Genomic DNA, 19,697 nt, shown 5'->3' with positions numbered 1-19,697 from the left:
AACTCATCAACTCACTTCAACATACTTCCTTGGAACAAAAAAGCCACTAGATGGCGGCAAAGCGACACTTATATTGTTTTGGCCTGACCACAACAACAGCAAATGTTTTAGAGTTTTTTTTAAATAACGCTGGATAGGTTCCCTAACAAGAGAATTTGCAAATGCTGACCGGCAGTTTGCAGGGTTCACAGTACACAATTATTTGTAGCCTGCTAATAGCAATAATGGAGGGAAGCAACTCCTTATTGTCTTTTATTCTCACCCCCTCTGGATGGCACACCCAATACTTTTGTCAATGTCGTACATATGTTAGTCCAGTATCGCTTATAAACAATTATTGTAGCTATTTCGAATGCGTGGGCACTTACTGAGCCGTCTGACGCACTGGCACCGACTTTGTCTCCGGTGCTATTCCAGCACACTTCAAAGATCCCCCCAGTACCTCTGTAGCTGTGCACCAAGGCCCCGCTCTGAAAGGACATAGCGAGGGGAAAACCGCAATGAGAAGGTGCTTTCCGGTCAGCCCTGAAGCGATGCGGCCATGGCCGAGACTCACCGTGGTGTTCCAAATGTGCACACACTTGTCAAAGGAGCCGCTGGCGAGGTGCTTGCCGTCCGGGCTGAAGGCCACGCTGTAGACGGGCTCCTGGTGCTTGGTTAGCGTGTGGATGCAGACCCCTCGCTCGACGTCCCACAGACGCACGGTCGAGTCAAACGACGCGCTGCGGGCGTAGGGAAGGAAGCGCCGAAGAATAAAATACACCGCAACTGCTTTTTTTTTCTTTTTTTTCTCTTTCTCTCTTTTTTTCTCCGGGCAGAGCAAATGTGAAACAAATAAACTATATGGTGCGTTCAATGCTGCTGAGATGAGGAAGTAGCATCAGAGTGGTGCAGACAATGACAGTTTTATGTCCTGCGTGAATTATAAGCTTGTCAGTACATTCCTTTGGTGCGGGAAGTGGAACACATGCGTGCAGATGTGGGTCAGGGTGCACCACCGTGGCTGACCGAAAGTTAAAAGCACTGCGACGCGTCGCTTGGAGCTCTTTCCCACCTGGCCAGCATGATGTTGGAGTTGGGATTGCTGGTGCCGGGCCCGGTCGGGCTCCACTTGATGGTGTAGATCTCTTTACTGTGAGCCTGGAGGTCGTGGACGCACGTTTCTTGTTTCATACTCCAAATCTGGGATGAAAAAAGGAAGGAGACGTGAGCACGAAGTGCCCTCCCCCACTCTGGTGTGCAAACCGGGTTTGTCTTTAAATCCCGAGGCTGGGTGCTGCCCTCACCTTTAAGGTCATGTCGTCTGAGCAGGAGGCAAGCAGCATTCCCGATGGATCCCATTTAATGGCGTTAACTTCGTTCTACCACACACACACACGCACACAAAACGCCGCGTTCATTATCGAGGCCCCCCGAGGACATTATATGGGGAGTTCTGAGGAGCGAAGCGCCTTACAGTGTGACCCTGGAAAGTCTTGAGTGGCCGGTCACTGCCGAGGCGACACACGTGGATGCACATGTCTGTGCTGCACGAGGCAAAGGTGGTGTTGTTCTGCCAGTCCACATCCAGAGCCGGGGCTGCGGGAGGTGGCAATGAACAATATGCTCATGAAAAAGCGCTGCTGCCGATGTCTTTCGGCATCGTCCCGCATGCACGATTGAACACACTTTACCTGAGTGGAAGGGGAACTGCTGTTTGGCTTCTCCTGTGTGCGCATCCCAAATGATTGTCGTCTGGGAAAATCAAGTTTAGCAGATCAAAACAAAGCATCGTAAATCTGTGTGTTTAAACATGCTCTAAGCCCCAGGTTGGTATTTCACAATTCTAGTTTGCAGGACTGTGTGTTAAAAAAAAAAAAGGAATGCACCAGTGGCAGTACAGTAATTCTTTACTGTACTCTTGGCGAAAAAACATTCCAATACTACGCTGCCGATGTCGTTCACCAGCCTGACATATTCCTTCCATGAGCCATGTCAGCTGAGTTGAAATACTTTTGAGGTAAACTCAGAGGACAACACTTTTAGCTGACTTCAAATTATGCCCTGAAAAATAGATGACGAACTTCGCTCGGGCATGCACAGAGGCGGCCAGCCGGCCACCCCGCAAGTTGGAAAGGTGGACCAAGAGTTTCTCGAGCCAGGTTCTTGCACTGTATTTCTTTTGAATCATTTTATTATTATAATACACAGAAATAAAATGGCATCCCCGCTCCTACTTGTATATCCACCAGATAAAATGCTCTTCTTCTCTATTTCTTCATTGTCTCTTGTCTCTGGGATCCTTTTACATATTGCCCCTAGTGGTCAGACTGAGACACCACATAACTGAAACGCCTTGTGCTACAGCAGAGTTCTTGCAGCTTAAGGCAAGTTAAATTCAAGACTTTATAAGACTTTTTTTAAATATACATTTAAATTGAATTTCAGACCAATTTGCCAATGTCCCACGTTGGCCAAAGTTGCTATAGTACATAAATAACATGCACCTACTCCTGAGAGTCCCGACTAAAAGCACACAACTCTGTTTTGTCGGTTCTGCTGTCATGATTGCGTGCTGTTACCACGAGAGTCATTTGGTAAATCATTTTTGAAAGATGTGAGACCATTTGTAATCATGAAATCCTACTTATCATGTGGTAACATTTTTTTAAGACTTTTGAAAGATTGATTCAACACTTTTAAATGCCAATTAAGGTCTTGTTTTTAGCATCATAGAGCCAGTGCCTTTTAAGACTTTGCAATGATCTGCAGAAACTTTATACAGAATGGATTCAATTGAAATAGGTCAAATGACTATTTGAAACACGTGCAGTGGGACCTTGAAAGTTGTTACTCGAAAAAGTGCTAGGTTTGAGTGAGACGTAGGGCCAAGTTCATGAAAAGATTGTGTTTTGTGTTTCCGAACAATACTTCACTGATATCAAACATTTTCATCGCAAAATGTAATGCGTGATCAAGTATCAGTGCTTTGTAATAGCGAGTGCTCTTATGTAAGCGCTCGTGCTCATCCTCGGTCTGAAAAAAGAGGAACCGGTACGTCCCTCGATAAAACACGCTTATGTTCCACAGCTAGCGAAAGACAAATGGCATCATTAAATACCTTATCTACGCCAGCACTGAGAATGGAGTTCCCCTTCTTGTTCCACTTGAGTGCAAATATGGGCCCCTTGTGCTGTCCCAAGGTGCTCGCCAGATTTCCTAATGGATGAGAGCAATGTTGTGTTATTGCGGAGACACCGCTCACAATAACACCGCCACCAAATTAATAGCAGGGATAACGGCCCAGCAGTAGCGCACTAACGAGAGAACGTACCGTCCTTCGTCCATATCCTGGCAAAACCGTCATACGAGCCTGTCGCCAGGAGCGTCCCGTCGCTCTGTCGGGTGGAAAGACACAGTGATTAAATAGAAAAGTGTTTAGAAAGGAGAAGGGGATGACAGACGTGCGTGTGGAGGAGCTGGAACCTACATTCCAGTCTAGTGAGGTGACGTCTTTGTTGCTGGGGACGTCCTGCCCACCTTCTCGGATACAATGGCGCAGCACCAGTTGGGTGGAGTTGGAGTTGTTGTTCTCGTTGAGGTTCCAGATTCGGGCGGTGGAGTCCCCCGAGCTGAAGCGAATACCAAGGCTGTTAGGGTTCATCATGTAAACCAGCCACTTCCTACCAAGTGGTGTTTCTGTTTTTCTACAACTCTTCAAAATTTGCGGGGAAAAAAAAAAAAAAATCAGACGCAATAATCAAACATATGTTCATGAGTACAGAGGGTCCTCGGTTTATGACAAATTTAGGTTACGGCGTTGCTCTAAGGAGTGTTGCTGTATCCTAAACCAAGGACCCCCTGTATATATTGTGTGTATTGATGGATTTAAAATTTTGGGGTTTAAAAAAAAAACGGCTTATCTGTTTGTTTGTTTTTGGTTTAGAAATGCATGGCAGGTCACATCAAATGTTCTCGCGGCCCACACCATTGGTGTAAACAGTCTGAGCACTGAATGCGTGTTAGGAAACACAGCCGAAGCCTGCATACAAGGAGGCGTTACTCATCTGCTTTTTTTTCCTCCCAATTAAGGTCAGCTTGGCCTCACATGCGCACACAGACTTTCACACACAGTGTCGCACAAGGGCCTTGCAGCTTACCCCGAGGCCAGCAGATCACTGACAGGGTTCCAGGCACAGATGAACACTTCCGACTCGTGACCTCGCAACACTGTGGCTTTGCTGGCGGGTATCTCCACGTCCACATCCATCTCCATCGACTCACAATGGTTATCTGAGAGCACAAGCAAGCGGCAACACATGAAACGTCAAAGTATGATTTTTTGGGGGGTTTTTTGTTTTGTTTTATGGGAGCGTGCGCACGCTTTTTCTTTTCTTACGTTAGCACGTTATTGTCACCTCATGTCAATGTGAAGGATTTAGCCTTAAAACAACCCGAGTTTTCACACAAAGAAGGTAAAGCCTCACTCTCACAACTAAACTTCCTCTGCTGCTGACACCTTGAAATTAAATCCCCCAAGTCCATGTTGACACACACATCCTCTCTCTCTCCCTCCCTCGCAATCCATCCGATCCACACCTCTCAGGTTTCACCAACACATCAAGCTGCAAAGCGCCAACTATAGCACATTCTGCGAGGATCGTATTATTCGACACTCCTGTTCTTCTGAAGGAGAGGAATTAGTAAGCCGCTAGATAATGCAGCATCCGTCCCAAAATATACAGATAAAGAGAGCAACCTCAATCTCCTGTTATCTCAGCACACATTTGGATGGAGGTTTGTGTATACCGAGCATTAAAATAAGGAAGAAAGCGCAATTAAAAGGCTCGCAAAGACATATTTCTACCAGTGCATGGTTGACTTTGCACGGTACACCTGATAAGGCTTGTATTTCCGCTGTGTAAGCTGGACGGCTGATAGCTGCGTCAGCTACAGAAATAGCATGACCGTATGTTGCTCACCAACAATTTAGATCACATCATCATCTATATACATCATCATACAACATCTCTATATATGTAAAACAAACGACGGTACATTAATCTCTGTAAATCACCACTTTTGTTGTTACAATTTATTCGTCCCAAGGGGAAAAAAAAAAAGAAAACTTTCAGCCCCAGGCTCTCCAAGGGTCTTTAACGTACTCATGTTGTGGGTGCCATTCTCCTCGCCGTTGACAGTGGCGTCACCGTTCTTCGGCGCGTTGGACTGGTTGCCAGAGGTGGACGCCGCCATGGTGCAGGCGGCCTGCTGCTGGGCCAGCTTGTCGCGGAAGGCCTGCTGCCGCGTCTGCACCACGTCGGGCATCACGGCGTCGATAAGCGACAGCGACTCGATCGGCCGGCCGTCGAAGACCGTCCCGTCCTGTCGGTGAAATATCCGAAGGCATTGGGAGCGAGGCTCATTGCATGGATCTCCTGTGATAATACAGATGGAAGCTCCAGCGAGTATCATCTCACCTCATTGATGCTAATCTCTGCCTCCACATACTGGAGCCCTTTCTGCAGGATGGAGATGAGGGCTGCAGGGGGCACTAGTGTTCCATTGATGTTGGACTGGCTGATGTGGCTCTCGATGCCAAAGGTGAATGCTGAGTGGGAGAAACCTGAAAACAAAATCGTATATTTATCAGCACCATACCTTCCTCAGACCCAGTTACATAACGGGTATGAAGATCTGAGAGTCGGTGAGATTGCTAATTTCTATGGCCCTATTTAGAGCATCTATACATTCCTTTTGGGCTGCGGTCATCAATGGTAAAAAGGTTCCCCCCCAACATTTGTGTTTGGCTACACCGAGCAGATTTGTGTTATGTATGGAATAAAAGTTGGAAAATGCACCTCCCACAAACCGAGTCCGAATGGACTGATGTCCTGCTCAGAGAGGCCAATTTCTGAGGACTACCCAGTCAACTAACTAAATCTCTTTGGTAACATGTTTACTTACAGTCAAGTCACTGTTTGTGCTTTTCTCACAAAAACATTTAAAACAGACAAACAGGGGGATTTTATTCTTAAATTAACTGGAAATTACATTTTATAGGGCAGATTCAAGACACACCTTCTTTGCAACAAATGTCAGCCACAATGGACTGATGTACCAAACTAAACTAACCTTATCCAGAAATTCTATGGGGGGGGGTAGCTCAAAATAAAACACAGCAGCATGGATTGCAATCATTTGTCCACATTCTATGCAGGACTGAAATGCGTGACATTTCAAACCAAATATTGAATAATACATATGCCTACATTCTATGAATGACTGAAGCATATACTGACATTTAAAAAGGAATTTTCAATATAATCCATTCCAAAGTCATGTGACCCAACACACATCACACAAGATGAAGTTACACAATATATTAGGGGACAGTGTTCAACATGGACTTTCATTGGTAAATACTCATTTTTGGGGTTTACTTTTTACCTTGGTCACTGTATGTTTACATGACAACCACGTTTTGCTGTGTTGTTTTTGTCAAGTTGCACACAGCAGTGTTGCCATGGATTTGCAACAAATGAAAAGGCTGTAATGCAAACGTCGAGCCTGTAGTTGGCGATATCACTTTGCACTGTACACATGCACCAATTTCTTGTTCTTGCAGGCCTTATCTAAAACTGTCTTTTGAATATTTCTTTCAAGCGTATGTGTGTGTCTAGTTTCTCATAGCTAGGTAATGCGACTACACCGCATAGTAAGCGCACGTGCTATACGACAAAGCTGCCCCATTGTTGTTTATGCTCTGCAAGTCGAAGAAGGAGACGGACCATGCTTAAGAGAGAAGATAATGGTGTTATGATTAAAACACGCATTTGGCATGCCATTTTTAGGTAACGCTACACTCAAAATGACACCGTTTTATTTTTTTTTGTTTAACTGCTCACTTCGAAACAGATTGAACCGAACTGAATTGTATCAATCCCAGTTTTGTGAGACCAACCTGATTCTTGGAGGTATCTGTAGACCAAGAAGTTCACTTCGTCACTGGTAATACTCATTTTAGCCCAAAGAAACAGTGGAGGTCTGTTGGAAGGCTCGGCTCACTCCTGGAGAGAGATACAAAAATAGAAGCAGGATTAATATTACGTCTCGGCACTCACATCACTGCAACAACGCGTCTCTTTTATCTTTTCCACACAAGTTGCAAGAATGTCAACGGTCTGCCACATGACCATGTGCAGACACGGTTCGTATTTTCTGATCATTGCTGGAATAAACACGTTTGGTTTTCCACGTGAAGCCCCCCCCCCACCTGGAAAACCACAGCTTGATGGCGAAAGAGCCGTGATAAGGCGCTAAATGCAAGGACTTGCACAATCCAAAGAATAACTCAAATATTCATGAAGCAACACACACAATCTGTTAGATTCTTAATACCACTGTGGGAACAGTGGCTGTGCAATTTGATTGTACTATTATCCTACATGCAGGCTATGGTTTCTGGTTTAGAGGGGTTTTAGGTGGGGGGCATTGACAACAGCGCCCAAAATGAGTCAGGAACACTCGCTTTGTTTTCTGCTTCAATATACAGAAATCAAAGGGTCTGAAGAGGATTCACAAAGATGAATCAATGTTGCATCAGGTATGAGGCATGTATGGTTGTCCAACTTGAATTGTTAACACCGCCCGTGGCTACTCCAATTCCCCTTTGGTAACATAGCAACAAGTGCGATGGAGCAAAATACAGGCAACAATGTTGTCCCAATTACCAAAGGCTGCACAGCCAGAGGGGGTGAACAAGTTCCTCAAAAGGAATTATTAACTCCTTCACCTTGCTATAATCTTTGTTATGGGAGTTCACCTTAATGTACCACAGCAGAGGTTCTGTAATTAAACTAACATTCTTAATTCATGCAGGCACAATGTGTTTTGTTCCCCTGTCTCCCGGTGGGACGAACTGAGCTATTAAAAGGAAGCGCCTGATGTCCAGCAAATTACAATTGAAGAAAAGCAGAAGAGACTAACAGCACTTGTAAGACGTTATTACCCCACCTTTCACTTCCCATAGACTCATCACTTGCTTCAACACGTTCATTTAAAAAGGCAAAATGACTCTGCCCTCTTCTGCCTGGAAACAAAAACACTTGTGTGCCTTAGCTTCCGTGTCCTGATTTGACCACACAGCCCATTAACTTACACTTGAGGGGGCTCGTGAAAGCCCAGTCACAACAACAGCAACAACAACAAACCAAACTGCACACTTAATTCCCAGGAAGCCTGGAGGGGTGCAGGCCCCGCTAGAGATGGAGGAAGGGCACCGGCATCAATCACCGGCGATGATCCCTTACATTACTACCTGGGCTTCCATATCTGGCAAAATGCTTGAAGGTTTATCCACACTGAAGTGATGAGTGGCCTTTGAAAGGCTCTCTGCTTAGCTTGTCAGTTCTGGTAAAATTTGAACTTGCGGCGGGGGGAAAAGGGACGGAAACAGTCGACGGGGCAAAAAAAAAAAAAAAAAAAAAAAAGAAGAAAAAAAAAAAGATACAGATCTGTTTGTACCAGTTTGAGAAAAATCCTTTCAGGCGATAGTTAGCATTTTATAAAACTATCATCAAGTTCTTTTCCTGTCATTTGTGTGGCTCTCTCGTCGCTGTTTTTAAAATTGGCCAAGAGTAAGGTGTTACAGGTGTGGGCGAAATGTGACTTCTAGTCAACCATAATCACCTCTTTTGTGGTAAAAATAAATAAATGAATAAATCAATAAATAAACGAATGAATGAACAGCACACACGAACCGTTGTTCGTAAAATAACCAATGCCTACAAACGTTGCCTTGAGACAAGTGATTCCTCACTCATGTAGACCTTTAAGTGGGTAACCTTGTTGTTATGGCAACACTAATGCCTGCCGTGTTGGACTCAAGCTCGGTCACACCAAACAACATCAATGTCATGAGTGAAAAGCATGGGAAGCAAAAGCATTACTTTAGCTCCCTTGCGTGCTATACAGAGCAGTTTGGGTACTTTTCCACGACGACAACCTATTTAAAAACATCAGGTTGCTGTTTCAGAAAAACATAACTACCTTCATTTAAAATGACCTGCAAATGTCTGAAAGACTATTTCACTATGTAAAAACAACATATGCATACCAGATTCATCTTTTGGCTACTTTTTGTTGCCGTGTATGTGGAGACTTAATGCACTTTTGTGAGTGCGTCCACAGCCCGCTAGAACCATGGGCGTGCGTCCTGCTCACCTGACTGATTTTTCATGTATTTTTTTGTACCAATTTTACCACAATAATCACATCACTTACACTCTATCTCGGCTTCGCGACATGTTGGTAATAGACATATCTCTTTGTTCGCAGGTAGCAAGCTATGCTAAGCTAAGCATAACTTTCGTGTATTTTAACACAAACTAGTTTCCATTTCCAACTTTCCACATCTTATCATATCTAGTCTACAAATATCATAGAGTATGTTCAAACTGCGATGCTATGTTAACACCATTTTCTACCCAGGAATGGTGGTAGGGGTTCCCCGATCTGAAATTTGTATCGGGCATGTGTCCGATATCTGCTCCCCCAAAAAACTGTGTCGGATTGTATGGGTCTAAGTCCAGAATCTTCGATATTAGCGCTCATACACAAGCAGTCCATGATGTGGCGATTGAAAAGAATTATAGGTTGTACATTACAACCAACCAGGCGAAACCGAAGCCGAGAGCCGAAGTCTCCTCGACTCTAAAGAATATATTTTTGGAATAAATATTGAACCTTACGGTAAAACTTCAAAAAAAAATTTCACGATCGCATGCTATGGTGTCATTCGCTTGAATGAGATTTTTAGCAGAGGCTCCTTCAGTGGTCACCCGGCACGACGGTCATGGGCCCGCCTCGGGGGTGGAGGCTTCAGATGCAGGAGAGTGAGGATGACCGAGTTTCGCCTTTTCCTTTTTAACTGTACGTATACCTTCACTGCTGGATAATATAATCGTATGGATTTAATTGACATTGTATTACAGTACAAACTAACGAATTGACCAGCACTTTAAAAATCCCAGAGGAGATGTTTATGTAAACAAAAGCGGGATTGCAGCGGGCTAGCTGGCTAAACTAAGCCAGCTACGCAAGCCTCCGCTGTCGAGCCTCTGCGGGTGATTTGGAACAAGAACTAGCGGGAAATCGCTATGTTTGGGACTGTTATATAACCGTACTTGAGGCTAGTGGCAGCACAAAGTGAACTTTTCATCACTGGTTTATTATGTCCAGTACTGCCTAGACTACAACAAACGACAACTTTATTGCATGTTTACGACCCTGGTGAAGTTAAGTGCTTCAGAAAAATGTATTGGATGGATAGCAAAGACTGTGTTGTTACTGTCATAATAGTCATTAATACTTGTTGGAATAACGGCCATGGCTCGATGGAAGTGCAGCTAATCATTTATTTTGGTCCTTGAGAATGTCTTCACATTGAAATGAACATAAGCACTCAAACAGGGTCATGCATTTATTTAAAAATACGTACGTGCGCAGGAATGTGCAATGTGCATTGTTGAAAGGTCACTGTTGAGTAAATAATTCTGTCAGTGATTTAATCTTTGAAGCATTAATATTAAGTATACAGTAAAACACCCCCATGCGCAGTCCTGCTGTAATGTTCCTTACAGAATTTTAACAATACGAAAATTAACAAATTGTTCAGGAAATGAATTTCTGTAAATTGGAAGCTCTGTCAATGTTATTGAGTCATACATTTTTCTAACATTAACACTGGAGCAAGCTAGTTGAAAAATTGGACGTCCCAGTTTACAACCAGTAAAAAAAAACTGTTTTGAGCCCTGCTTTGATTTGTTTTGCATTTATTTTGTTTAAGTGCAATACATTCTCATGTTTAAGGTTGACTTTATGTAACCCAAATGTTTGGAATAAATGGGTCCTACTTTCTCATACCCACCGTTGCTGACTGCTGTTATTTGTTTTATTAGTATGATTTGAACGAAGTCTCTTCTAACAATTCATACTAAAAAATAAAGCATGTATTATTCCTGCTGATATTGTATCGGACAGTAATCTAAGCTGCAATAACGGTATCGTATCGGAAATGAAAAACGTTGTATCGGGACACCCCTAAGTGGTTGGTTACATACTCATCTGGCAGCCGAGCTAGTGCAAGAGCTCATGAAATGCAATAGCTGGCTGAGTGGGCAACACTGCTGCTTTTTGACACAGGGGACCAGGGTTCAAATCCCGGTCATGAATGGTAAAATCCAAGTGGGTACTGAGGCAAGATGCTATGCAGTACGCCAATTCCCAAACAATAAAACGATTTCATTGCTTGACTGCAGTATTGAATTTCCACCAATAGAGCAGCATCCGTGCTCCCCACTCGCTACATTACCAACGGTGAGTTGAAACGGGGTTGGGTGAGGTGAATATTTCCCACGCTCGCCATACTGGCAAAAGCTAATTTGGCTGATCAAAATTGCCCCAAGGGAGCTGGTGTCAAAAACCCTACCGTCAAAGCAGACATTTCCATATGTATGTGTTTGCAAATCGAATAATGCCACAATTCTTGTGGCCAGTGATGCTTATGATTGGTTACAATGTAATCTCAACATCACTTGTCAAGCCAAAGTTATTCATTGTTTCAACAGGTGGGTGGGTGAACGTCCATTTATTTCAATAATTGTTTTCAAAAAGTGAAACTTTTATATTATATTGGTTCATCACACACAAAGTGAAAAAAATTCACGCCTTTATTTGTTTCATGATTATGGCAGAAAGACAAAAAAACATTCACAAAATGTGAATATTATGACAAAGTTCAACCGTGTAGACTTCCCAATCTTGGCAACTAGTTGAACCAAAACAACTGCAGAGGTTTTCCTCAGCCTTTAAATGGTCTCAGTCTGGTTTAGTAGGCTTCACAATCATGGGGAAGACTGCTGACTTGACGGTTGTGCAGAAAACCATCATTGACACCCTCCAAAAGGAGAAAGGGTCTCAAACAGAAATTGCAAAAGAAGCTGGATGCTCACAGAGCGCTGTATTGCTGTATCAAAGTACATGAACAGAATATAAAGAGGAAGGGGAAAACGTGGCCGGAAAAGGTGACAGGGATGACGGCAGCCTTGAGACGATTGTCAAGTAATGGTGGTTCAGAAATCTGGTGGAGCGGACTGAGGCTGTTGTCAGTGCATCAAGAACCACCGCATACAGACGTCTGCATGACACGAGCTACATCTGGAGAATTCCATGACTCAAGCCACTCCTGAACCAAAAACAACATCAGAAGCGTCTGCACCGGGCTAAGAAGAAAAAGTACTGGTCTGTTGCCAAGTGGTCCCAAGTCCTCTTTTCAGATAAAAGTACATTTTGCATTTCATTTGGAAATCCAGATCTCAGAGTCTGGAGAAGCACAAAAATCCACTTGCTTTTAAGTCCAGTGTGAAGTTTACACAGTCAGTAATGGTTTGGGGAGCCATGTCATTTGCTAGTGTGGCTCCATTGTCTTTTCTCATCTTTATCCGCAGACAACCAGCTGTCTACCAGGAAATTTTTAGAACACTCCATGCTTCCTGCTATCGACAAGCTTTTTGGAGACAATGATTTTATTTTCCAGAAGGATTTGGCACCTGCCCCCAAAGCCAAAACTACCAATACCTGTTTTCGTAGTCATGGAATAACAGTACTGGATTGGCCAGCAAACCTGACTTGAACCACATTGAACATTTCAAGAGGAAGATGAGGGAATGGAAACCCCGAAATGCAGTCGATCTGAAGGCCAATATCAAAGCAGATTGGGCTACTATAACACCTGAACTGTTCTCAAGGATGATTGCCTCCATAGCACGCCACCTTGATGCTGTCTTCAATGCAAAAGGAGGCCCAACAAAGTACTGGGGGAATATTACTTTACCTCATTCACTGCCATTGACAATTTAACTTGTCTTTTCACAGTTCAGCCATTCAGTCCCAGGAATGTATTTATATTTTTTTCAAACTTTTTCAAACGTTAGGGTAAAAGAGGGTCTGAAAATGTCTGGCAGTGAATGAGTTAATATACTTTTCACAAGGCCAACATTTTTGTTTAAGATCGGTGGTCACATGAAATGTTCTAATCTTGTGAAACACTGGTTGTTTTATTTTTGTGGCTTTCTGCCATGATCATCAAAATTGAAACAAATAAAGGCTTGAAATATTTCACTTGGTGTGTGGTGAACTAATACAACACACACGTTTCACTTTTTGAAACAAAGTCTCCTCTGTCTCAAATAAACAGTCGAGTGACTACGAACATGGTTGAGCTCCAATGTGCACATCATCAACCAAGATCAACAGTGTTTTAAGGTAACACAGATTTCTCGGTGTTGTTAAATCCCTCAGGTGTATTGCTCTGTGCCGGAACATGCTTCCTGGACAAAACAGTGCATGAACATATTGATTTGATTTAGTTTGGATTGATTAACAAAGTTAAAATGAGAAATACACTCGTTAAAGAGTTTTGGATTAAAAAGATTCACCGGATTCGATAGTGACATTCGATTCTGTACAAGGTATAATGGGTAAAACTAATGATAAGGCCAAGCAGCCCAACATTTTACGTTTTTAATGCTTTTTCATGGATGCAAGCAGAAAGCCCAGTTTCTTCCTGTCAGTCTTCATTTGACATCGATAATGCAAATACGATTTATTTAAAAAAAATATGAAAAACAAGAATGTAAATACGAAAAAACAATGTTATATTTTCAACTGAAATAACTAGAAAAGTTCATGAAAGCCTCGCTCTAATTTGCTGCTCGGTGCTTCGGAAGAGGACTTAAAATTACAATGCGTGTCTGTGATGGTTTGTTTGGGCAAGTCCTGTAACCATTGCATGTAGAATAGTGCAATTTTTGAAAACCAGAAAAGACCGACCCCTATTTCACAACACGGGAGATTGTGTGCAAAGAGCCCAGTGATTGTTGACTAGTCATGTCTTGAAGTAAAACAAAATGTAGGGCACTATTAGGCTGCAAACAGCACAGACAATGCTGTCTAAAGAAAAACAAAACAACACCAATGGACACCCACAGCAGATCTAAAAAATAGAACATCCCGATAGTTGATTATGGCAATTTAGTCAAATGCACATGTCTAGTATTTACAATCCAATATGCACGCATAATAGCCATTGCAGCTGTAGAACTGATAGCGTAAATGGCAGGATGTCCTGTGTATGCAACACCAAATAAACAGATGGCACGCAACTGCCCACCACAAAAACATGGCTGGACAAATGTGTGATGCTGTGTGGATGAGCCTTGTGCATTTTGGAGCATGACTGCAATTTCCCATCCCCCGCTTCCCCTTTGCTTTATATGCATTATGTACGGAAAGGCGAGGCATTAAAAAATGGTGCAATGTTAACATTTATGGAGTGTGAGATGTATGCCAAGACGTCTTTTGCAATAAAGCCAGTGAGCCTCGACAGTGCAGCATTTATGGCAGTCTAAAAATAGACAATACGCTACTAGGTAGCTACAGGCCCCAATTTATTCATTGCTGTACATTATTTGTATTCAAGCATTCAGTCGGTTCACATAGTCTCATATGTCAAAATGAAGGCTTGTATTTAACTGCGTGGCTTCTCGGATACAACAAAAGAGCACAGGGTGTCGCGTAATCACTGGAAAATATCATTCCTTTAACGAACGGGATGTTGATTTGAATGTGCAAAACAAAAAGCAGCCATCTCCAGCGCATGCAGGTCTGCGAAAAGAATGCCGCTGAAACCAGCATACCAGGGACCCCATTTTCTCCTGAACAGTCACCTCCTGACAGATGTGCAAACAAGACCTGGAAACAGCAGCCATTTTCTCTTGAACTGCTCTGCTGAGTAAAACCCGCCTTTGAAGCTTCTGGTTGGGCTGCAGTCTTGAGCGGGGGAGGGGGAAGCTCGGCCAGGGAGTGTGGGGGAGGGGAAGCAGAAGAGAGAGAGAGAGAGAGCAAGAGGAATGGTGGAATGGGGGCAGGGTGATAAATAATGATCCTAAAAACAGGTAATCACAACAACAATTTGTGCACTTCATAGCGTGTTTTTTCCTCTCCTGTGACATAAAGCAGGAAAACACAGGTGGGAACTGATAACACTGAGGACCGCTCGATTTATATCCAAAGACTGGAAAAAAAACTGCCCTATTCAGGTTAATGGAGTTGAAAAAAAAAAAAAACTGGTTTCAACCACAACTCGCGTTGCCAATTTCTGCGGTGCGTTTCCTGATCCGACGTGCGCCTGTCTTGTCTGTGAGTGACTCAACGCCAGCAATGTAGGTCAGCAAATTACCCACTAGTTAACATTCCTTTAAGTCGCGATGAATAATGAAATTACCTGCTGATGATCAGTTGCAAAGCTACAGACTACAGATCTTTGCCCTGGCACAAAGAGGCCGCCCACCCCGGCGACCCGGGGCCCCAACGTAACTACTTTACGCGGGTTCACAACGAAATGGGTCATCACAGTAACACAGATACCACAAGAGGTCCCAACGAGCTGTTTGTCACCCAAATTGCAGTGATCCAAAACCCCATTTTTCAATAGATTTTCTGTAAAAGAAGGCTTACATAAGCACATTCTCGATAAAAAAAAAAGTGCATATGCTATTTTGGAGTATGAACGTGTGTAGTCCGTGCTCAATAAATGGGGGATGGTGACAAATAACAAGGATCGCTGAAAGGATTCATCACGGAATCATGGGAGCATCTTGGCAAACTTCCCCCTTGCCGACTGGATTTGCTTAATAGATAACCACTGCAGAAGGCAAACATCAAGAGTCTAATAATGTTCAAAGTTGTTATTTTCAAACTATGAATTCTGTGACATTTGGATATTGGTCGGAAACAGGCTTGCTAAGAAGCGTTAGTAGGGCAGATTTCAACATTAGATAGCTTGCTCTGATGAATGAGGATATGGCATGGTCACACACACACTAAACAGCCCATGGAGTCAACACTGGGCGAATCAAATTCTGTGGGAAACGATGGCCTCCACAAAAGAACACTCACGCTGTTGGAAAAAATAAAAAATAAATAAATGAACATACCCGTGAAGCTTTAGACGGGTTTTGTGTGGCTCAGTGCTATCAAGCAAGGAGCCATTATGGTTGGCTCATTTCAACAGTGCCTCACTTTAAATTGCCTTCAGTCTGACTCATGTCGACTGTGCTGTTTTCCTTTGACAACAAACCTGTGAGATTTCACAGCCAAACCTCTGTTGCTTATTATTGACAGACACTGTACATCCATATTATAAGGGCTCATTTCCATGTCAGACACCTACATTATTGCACTCAATAGGGGGGGAATGCATAAAAATGTTTTGACATTGAACAAATGGCCGCTGGGGATTAATCGCCAGCAAGTCGTCAGTTATAGTGCGCTCTGGCTCATTATCTGGCCAATATAACTGAGGTACAATGGTAGCTCAGAAAGGTCGAACATTATACATATTAATTTTAATGACAAATGAGGAGGGTTAATAAAGATGTGGAAATTGCTTGGACATCTCGGTTTTAAACATTTTCACGCCAGTATAAAATGAAATCAACCACAAGCGTATGACAGTTTACTATTCCACGGCTAGTGCGAGGCCAACGTTGCGGTCCACAATGTAACTCAAATAGTATTCAAACACCTTCCACAGAATATCAAAATCAGGGTTTGTTCACTAAAAATCAACAGGAAGGAACAAAAACAGGAAGTAGAAAACAAATAAACTAAAACAGGTAAACACTAGGCCTGCCACGATACATTTTTCCAGATTATATAATTTCCCAGACACTATTGCGATAAACGATAGACTTATTTATTTTTTTAATGCCACTGATTTAGTGATGATGATTGAACAAAAATAACAGAAGTACGTCCTTTTAAATTGAGAGTAGACAAGTTCAATATTTCAGTATTCATATTTTTAAATATTTTTGCTGGTTACCCATGAGATTTAAAAAAAAAAAAAGAAAACTAGGTTGGTTGTTTTCCAACTGATCTAATCAATATCCACCTGAATAAAAGCCCAAATTAATCCTAATATGATGCATATAGACTGACGTGTTTTTATCAATGTATAGCGGCTTCAAGCAAGCTGTCAGCTCCCTCGATGCACCAGCATCGGAGAGATACAGATTTCGTTAGACTGGTCTCGCTGTCAGTTCTGGAAACGGATATCTGGTGCCGATCAACCAATCTCTAAATTCCTGGTGGGCTCTAGAGAATGTTCGCAGAACTGATGGTGCATTAACAAGCAACGAAATAGTACAAAATGAGCACCACAAAGGGTAGCTGTTCGCCGAACGATGGTTAGCATTGAGGCTACTTGGCTATTATCATCGCCAAGATACACTGGTGTGGCTCATCAATAAATGAGAAAAAGACTTACGTATGTCTATGAAGACCCGATGGGACACTCACATGCAAACCAAACTCTTTAAATGGGTTTCAAATGCTGTTCGGCCTTTTTTGTCTGCGTGTGCGTGAAAATGATTGGCAACGCGCACAGCGGCGAGCAGGCTGAATGACAGAAGAGGCGATGAAGAAGTGAATCATCACGTGTGTAAACAAACATGCACGTAAACACGGGCGGAGCTAGGATTTTTTCCTTGGGGTGGTCATAGGGGGGCCAAGGATACCTCAGGGAGTCCGCACAACAACAACAACAATTTACAAACCCAAAGTTCAGAAAACTGATACAAAATTCATTATAATTTTCCCAACAGGGGACGGGGGGAAATGTGGAAAAAAATTCCCAAGCATATTTCGGGGTTGGGACAATGCCCCTCCGGCGCCACCACTAGCTCCGCCAGTGCACATAAATGATCATTTATTGAGTCCCAAAAAACAATTGTGTCTATTTTTCTTCATCGAGAGATAAGTTGATATAGTAATTATCGTGACAGACCTACTAAATGTCGCTTAATAGAACCAACACTTTTGCTCAATCATCCACAGGGACACAGGCAACCATCTCTGACCGGCATGGGATTGAAAAAATATTTCGGTACTCTGACACCGGCAGAGTCTTTTTGCTAGAGGTCGAGTCGGTTTATACATCAAGGTAACATCCAATGTCTCTTCCTATCAGGAGAAACAGTGTCACAAATAGCCAGAGAAAAACTCAGCCAAATTAATCATTTGATTCTGGCTGATTTTAAATCGAGTTATATGCGCTGAGGTCACACATTATGATTGTTCAGTGTTCAGAATTTGTATGACATTAAGGGCGGATTTAGTCCAGATGAAAGCTTGCTTCATCTCCAAGCTTTACAGTGTTTGACCTTCAAAGTACCGCTGTACAAAACAAAGATTAAACAATTTTATTGCATTTGATGTCCAGCAACCCTCCCCCATTTCATCTATTAGTCAAATAGCCTGATATGGATGCTGTTGGGAGTAAGAGCAGGCGGGCCTACATGTATATACGACAGCGTGGGGGTGGGTGGAAATGAATATATTGTATGCGTGGTGTGTGTGTGTGTGTGTGTGGAGGAGACTGCGGGACACAGAGAGTGCCTCAGTACAACACGCGTACATACAATGCATCATCTTCTATCTTAGTGCTCCTCGCAACACAAACCGAACAAACCAGATGCTCGTTCAACGTGCTAGCTACCATTTCTGCTTCTGTACACGTACAAGATGGCAGAGGATATACTGGAAACATAAGGCAGCATCAAATCTAGGCCACCGTGACCCGATGTGACAGGTTCTTTATGTTGTGCCATGCGTCAAAGACGCGACAAAGACGCAAAGTGCGCGTCTGTGAGACCGCAAAGATGAATGTAGAGAACTGAGAGTAGTGCGACAGTGATGATGCAAATCTCACGACTAACAGGATGTGAACTTAGTTCACTTACTTTTTCAAAAGGAAAGGTTAGAATCTATCGCAAGACACGATTTCACTATATGACATACAACTAGTTACTTGCAGCCATGCCTTTTGTCTTTTAGTGCATGCATATTCCAAAGTCTAATGGAAAATGAAAGAAACACTGTCCTTGAGGTGGCAAATCGTCATTACAAAAGCTCAGGCCAGGCAATTATTTCCCCCCCCCCCCCCCAGCATCATGACGGCTGCACAAATAAACTATAAACACGGCGACACGCAGCAGTGTGGGCAATACAAATGTTACTATGGCAACCGGAAGATCTCGCTTCTCTGTCAACAGCTGCTCATGCCACCCGAAGCAGCCCCCACACTCCTCGCGCTTCCCTTCCATCTGACTTTGAGGTCAAACCGAAATACTCATCTTCATTCCGAGCCATGCCTTTCCCCGTATTTGTACAGTGCGATGCTAATACTACACCCACATACTCTCACTTTTAGTACATGCGACAAATGCAGCAGAATTTTCCAATTCCTGCTTGCTAAAACAAAAAAAATACATTAACTCACCGATTTCCAATGGAAACATCAAAGAAAAATAAGTGTATTATATGACCATTAGTGGTTAATTTATATGAGTACTTTTACACAATAATGGCCAAGTAAATGTGTGATTTTATTCTTTACATTGGTGTACAAACGACAGCTTCAGCAAAATGATCCATATTCACACTGACCTGCATAAAGTAACTGTATACTGTATACTGTAATATGCACCCCAGGACAGTAGTTGTCCATGGCACTTAAGACACGACTCCTAGCAAAAAAAATTATTGTCTTTGACCAAAATAATGTTTTCAAAAATTCAGTTTTTTTTTTTATT

The 19,697-nt window shown here is 42.9% G+C and overlaps 1 protein-coding gene across 1 annotated transcript in view; it reads right to left on the bottom strand.

Moving 5' to 3' along the window:
• tbl1x (transducin beta like 1 X-linked) overlaps positions 1-19,697 on the bottom strand; it is a 39,352-nt gene that overhangs the window by 2,570 nt on the left and 17,085 nt on the right. Inside the window, exons 2-14 of the mRNA XM_086051654.1 lie at positions 6,944-7,049; positions 5,460-5,605; positions 5,145-5,364; positions 4,140-4,272; positions 3,470-3,611; positions 3,314-3,377; positions 3,101-3,198; positions 1,674-1,734; positions 1,457-1,578; positions 1,287-1,361; positions 1,055-1,182; positions 557-722; positions 369-470 (exon numbers count right to left, since the gene is read on the bottom strand). Coding sequence (XP_085907780.1) covers positions 369-470; positions 557-722; positions 1,055-1,182; positions 1,287-1,361; positions 1,457-1,578; positions 1,674-1,734; positions 3,101-3,198; positions 3,314-3,377; positions 3,470-3,611; positions 4,140-4,272; positions 5,145-5,364; positions 5,460-5,605; positions 6,944-7,001 — 1,515 coding nt within the window. The 5' untranslated portion in view covers positions 7,002-7,049. The remainder of the gene's footprint in view (positions 1-368; positions 471-556; positions 723-1,054; positions 1,183-1,286; positions 1,362-1,456; positions 1,579-1,673; positions 1,735-3,100; positions 3,199-3,313; positions 3,378-3,469; positions 3,612-4,139; positions 4,273-5,144; positions 5,365-5,459; positions 5,606-6,943; positions 7,050-19,697) is intronic.

The sequence above is a fragment of the Filicampus tigris genome, chromosome 14, assembly GCF_054856515.1.
Source record: "Filicampus tigris isolate MCC_2025a chromosome 14, RoL_Ftig_1.0, whole genome shotgun sequence".
Taxonomy (NCBI): domain Eukaryota; kingdom Metazoa; phylum Chordata; class Actinopteri; order Syngnathiformes; family Syngnathidae; genus Filicampus; species Filicampus tigris.
The sequence above is the reverse complement of the archived record's forward strand: the minus strand, read 5'-3'. Positions and strand labels throughout refer to the sequence as shown.